This window comes from Homarus americanus, unplaced genomic scaffold, assembly GCF_018991925.1.
Source record: "Homarus americanus isolate GMGI-L3 unplaced genomic scaffold, GMGI_Hamer_2.0 scaffold33468, whole genome shotgun sequence".
Lineage (NCBI taxonomy): Eukaryota > Metazoa > Arthropoda > Malacostraca > Decapoda > Nephropidae > Homarus > Homarus americanus.
Genome location: NW_024714177.1, coordinates 8,845,397 through 8,849,890, shown reverse-complemented (window position 1 = coordinate 8,849,890; position 4,494 = coordinate 8,845,397). Strand labels below are relative to the sequence as shown.

The following is a 4,494-nucleotide window of genomic DNA, read 5'->3' as shown; positions in this document are numbered from 1 at the left end:
CACTGTCACGCACTATCACTGTCTCACGCGCCTCCGTCTCCCCCAGGACAGCAACAGACGGTGTACATCTGCACGGGACAGGGCGGCACCATCATGCAGGAGGAGATGTGCCAGGCGCCCAAGCCGCCCCCACAGACGGTGCACTGTAACCCACGCCCCTGTCCGCCCTCGTAAGTACCGCCCACTCTAATCCACGTCTCTGTCCCCCCCTGTAATTACTGCGCACTGTAACCCATGCTCGTGTCTGCCTTTGTAAGTACAACCCATTATAGAAGGGTACTTAACCTAACCTAACTTAACCTACCCCTAGCCTTACCTAAAATAGAATAATGGTAGTACAGTTTATACTTATGGTAGTGATGATAGTGTAATGGTAGCATAACTAGGATTCATTTGGACAAACTGTTAGGTGGCAGAAAAGGAAACACAGGGTCAGAGAGACAACTTTCTTCCTCACGTTTCGTCATGAAGGCCTTGTCTCTCCGACCCTGTGTTAACTTTGCTCCCACCTAGCCATTGGTAGTGATGACTTCCAGACTACCTTAGTGTTATTTTATAATTAATATGGTTTGGCCGTCAGGTGGCAGCTGGGAGAGTGGTCGCAGTGTTCAGCCTCCTGCGGCACCGGGCTCATGACCAGGACGTGGGCGTGTGTGCAGGAGGTCACGCCCACTCTTGTTCGTGCTGTTCCGCCCTCCACCTGCCCCTCACCCTCAAGATCCACTATGGTCCCCCTCACACAGCCCTGTACTCTGGCGCCTTGTTCACGATGGGAAGTCACCGCCTGGACGCAGGTCTGCTAACAGTGAATACTTAAGTTACCCTCTTGTATGTTAGTTCAGTTTCGTAGTTTCATCGTTTTCTGTAATGGTCAGCAGAGTTTGAGCGCAAACTATTGTCAAGGATTTCTGGGTACTGCTTTCGGTTTATTCCCGCAAGAGAGCTGGGTTCTGGGTAGATATATAACCTATAAACAAAACATATGGCAGTCACTCGCACGAGGCCCACTTGGTTAGGTTACACATGTTCAATGAGACACAACCTCTGACACAAGATATAAACCAAACCTAACATTATTGGATTAGGTTAGGTTGTGTTAAGTTAGTTTTGAACTTTTGGTTGGTTCATGTGTTTGTTTCGTAATAGACGGTTCTATCGTGCACATACTGTATACCTGGCGGGTCTCGAGCTGGGATAGAGTAAGAGCCGGATGGAGAACAGCAATTTTTTGTCTCAATTTAAGGCAGCTGAACTGTGTACCTGCATTGTCTATATGCATGATGAACAATTGTAAACTTGTATGACATCTTTACTGTATATCTATATATCTATCTAACCTGACATGTACTTGGTGTGATACAGTGCTCGGTGGAGTGTGGCACGGGAGTGAAGACCCGGCTGGTCACCTGTCGGACTGAGGGGCGCCGTGTGTCTGACGACCAGTGTAACGTACAGGAAAAGCCGCCCAAGCAGGAGCTGTGTCACGCCCACACCTGCGCCCATCACACCTGGTTCTACACTGACTGGTCAGAGGAGGTGTGTAGGCTTACTGAGACCTGTATTAACTTTGTAATACATAATTAATTCCTTATATTACTTAAAATAATGATCCAGTGATGAGATAGACTAATTATTTTGTGTTGAAATGTAACAATGTGAAATAGGTTTAGGTTCAGGTTTAGGGATGTGATGCCCGGGAGGATGTGGAGAATATTCAGTGGTACGAGACGTCTGATATTACTGTAGAGTCTCCTGTGTGTGTGTGTGTGTGTGTGTGTGTGTGTGTGTGTGTGTGTGTGTGTGTGTGTGTTATAGTGTATGGGATGATATTACTAGTGTTTGCTTCCACACAGTTCTAACGTACATATACCGTGTGTTACAGTGTGTGGGTGGGTGTGAGGGCGGGGTACAGAGGCGGCGGGTGTGGTGCTCGCCAGGGATCAACTCAGTGGAGGGAGAATGTGACCAGCAAGAGCGACCACCAGAGACTCGGCCGTGTCCTCGAGCTGACGCCTGTGCCGCCGCCTGGTTCACCGGCCCCTGGACCCCGGTACCTCCCTCCTTCATGCTATTTGTGACTTTAATTTTTATCACATTGGGGAAACTTTCTCTTTGTGGTTTATTCTATCACCTAATATATTTTTTATTTTATACTTTATTGATAATTTTCATTCTCATTTAATAATTTTTGGTTATTTCATGTTGATAATCATTGTATCTCTAACATTTCCATCATCTAGTTAATGAAAATACAAGATTATTACTGGGATGATCATATTATTTCATTGATAATCTTTAATTTAACAGGAAATCTTCAAGTTGTAAGCTATTTTTTGAGTTATGATTATCATCTAACTCTCAGGGTGTACATTTCAACACAAATAATAATATATTTACTGTGGGTTGTGGCAGTGTTCTGAGGAGTGTGGTAACGGCACAAGCAGCAGAGAGGTAGTGTGTGTGGTGTTCCTGCGCGGCACCTTCAGAGCAACGCTAGACATAGAATGTAACGCTGACCTCCGCCCTAACAACACCCAGCCCTGCAACCCTGACCCCTGCCCTCCACACTGGTACTACACCGACTGGTCCCAGGTGAGTGTTGGCCTCTTGCTAGACGAGAACACATGGCCCTCATAAATAGACGAGATACCCCCACATATTTATTTTGTTTTCGATATTGTTCTTTTGGGGGAAACTAAAACAAGGGAAATAAAAAAGGTAAATCTACTGTTATTTGATTAGTTACCCCAAGCCCTACACACACACACACACACACACACACACACACACAGGCTTCAACAACAGTGTCATGCCATTTTTAACCCTTACCTGTTATCTTAGTGTTGTTTCCCACTTTAGTAACTGGTCTGGGGTTCTGAGAGGAAACAAGAGATATCAGTAAAGTCTACACACTTACAGAAGAAGAACACACAGATTCTCCATCACCTTTTTCTTTTCGACGTCTGTTAAGTGATTGTCACATGCTAAAGCCTCACCTCTGACGCACAGTACCTCCAGCCCAGCACCAACACCACAGGATTGATGTACTGTTCAAAAATTCCACTTTTCTTCATTTCATCCTTTGTAGACTCGAGTATTTGTATACGTGTTTCGCTGCCATTAGGTCGTTCTGTTATACTTTATTAATAAATAAATTTTATTATTTTGTATCTTAAGTTTAACTCCTCATGTCTGACTCACCGACTACCACCACCCACCGTCATGTCCTCCCCGTGGAGACTCATATTGATCACTCTATCATAGATGCAGGTGACTATTACAGTGTTTACTATTACAGTGTTCGCGTACTTGTGGTCGGGGGAGCCGCACACGATCTGTCCAGTGCCTCGACCACCATCAGCAGCCGTCCACCCGCTGTAACCTGGCTGAGAAACCGCCCACCACCCGCAACTGTGTAGAGCAACCTTGTAACGCCCCCAGTGGTAAGACCGCCCTGGTCACCTCCAGGGATGACCTTCACGATGCATACATGGGCACTTTTATACAGAGAATAATAATATATAAATATTACTGAGTTTGATGAGCGATGCAATAAGACGTTCTATGTGTTTCAGACAGGAATTGTGTAGATCGCTTCAAGAACTGTGTGCTGGTGCAGCAGGCCCGACTCTGCCGCTACTCCTACTACCGCACGGTCTGCTGTGCCTCCTGCTTCCAGCAGTACTGAAACGCTTCAGCATATCATCCTCAGCAGTTGCTCCTCCACACACACTCCTTTTTGCATCCCATATCCTCTTGACTCATTTTAATCACTTAAAAACATTTTAAATCTTGTGGTCAAGTCTTAACATTCTCTCATCCGACACTTATCTTTGTCCTCTTTGTTTAAGATCTTTCTAGGAATTTGTTTTTTTTATATTGCTAAAATGTTCTGGTACTTCCTCAGTTCTTTGTTGTACTTCATGCATTAACTGTAATTAAATATTTTTAACACCAATTTAGTATAAAAAATAAATTCTCTATCACTTTGTTTCACTCCCTGGACCGGTGAAGACACTGGCTGGTCGAGCCTCACAACAGTACTGTAATACTCTCCCTGGCCTCTACACTCCAGCCAGATGTTCAGTAAACTCGTCATACAAGTTCATACTGAATCAGCGCGTATACACAGGCAGTGCAGGTATACAAACAATGTACGTACATAGATAGTAATTTGTTACCTGTTATTGTTCCTGTTACATTGTTACCCGTTCCTGTTAGTGTACCTGCTACTTTATTACCTGTTAGTGTACCTGTTACTGTCTCTGTTACTTTATTATATGTCCAGTACTGAAGCAACAACATTATAGCCAAGGTAACACTGTAGCCAATGTAATAATGTAGCCAAGGTAACACTGTAGTCGAGGTATAAAAGTAGCCAAGGTAACAATGTAGCCAAGGTAATACTAGCCAAGGTATAAATGTGGCCAAGGTAACACTGTAGCCAAGGTAACACTGTAGCCAATGTAACACTGTAGCCGAAGTATAAATGTA

The 4,494-nt window shown here is 44.5% G+C and overlaps 1 protein-coding gene across 2 annotated transcripts in view; it reads left to right on the top strand.

Moving 5' to 3' along the window:
• LOC121877974 (ADAMTS-like protein 4) overlaps nucleotides 1-3,983 on the top strand; it is a 54,079-nt gene extending 50,096 nt beyond the window's left edge. For both annotated transcript variants that reach the window (XM_042383944.1, XM_042383938.1), the window contains exons 5-11: nucleotides 47-170; nucleotides 581-794; nucleotides 1,363-1,536; nucleotides 1,883-2,050; nucleotides 2,413-2,592; nucleotides 3,299-3,443; nucleotides 3,576-3,983. In XM_042383944.1, the coding sequence (XP_042239878.1) occupies nucleotides 47-170; nucleotides 581-794; nucleotides 1,363-1,536; nucleotides 1,883-2,050; nucleotides 2,413-2,592; nucleotides 3,299-3,443; nucleotides 3,576-3,688 (1,118 nt within the window). In that variant the 3' untranslated portion in view covers nucleotides 3,689-3,983. The remainder of the gene's footprint in view (nucleotides 1-46; nucleotides 171-580; nucleotides 795-1,362; nucleotides 1,537-1,882; nucleotides 2,051-2,412; nucleotides 2,593-3,298; nucleotides 3,444-3,575) is intronic.
• Nucleotides 3,984-4,494: the final 511 nt, after the last annotated feature.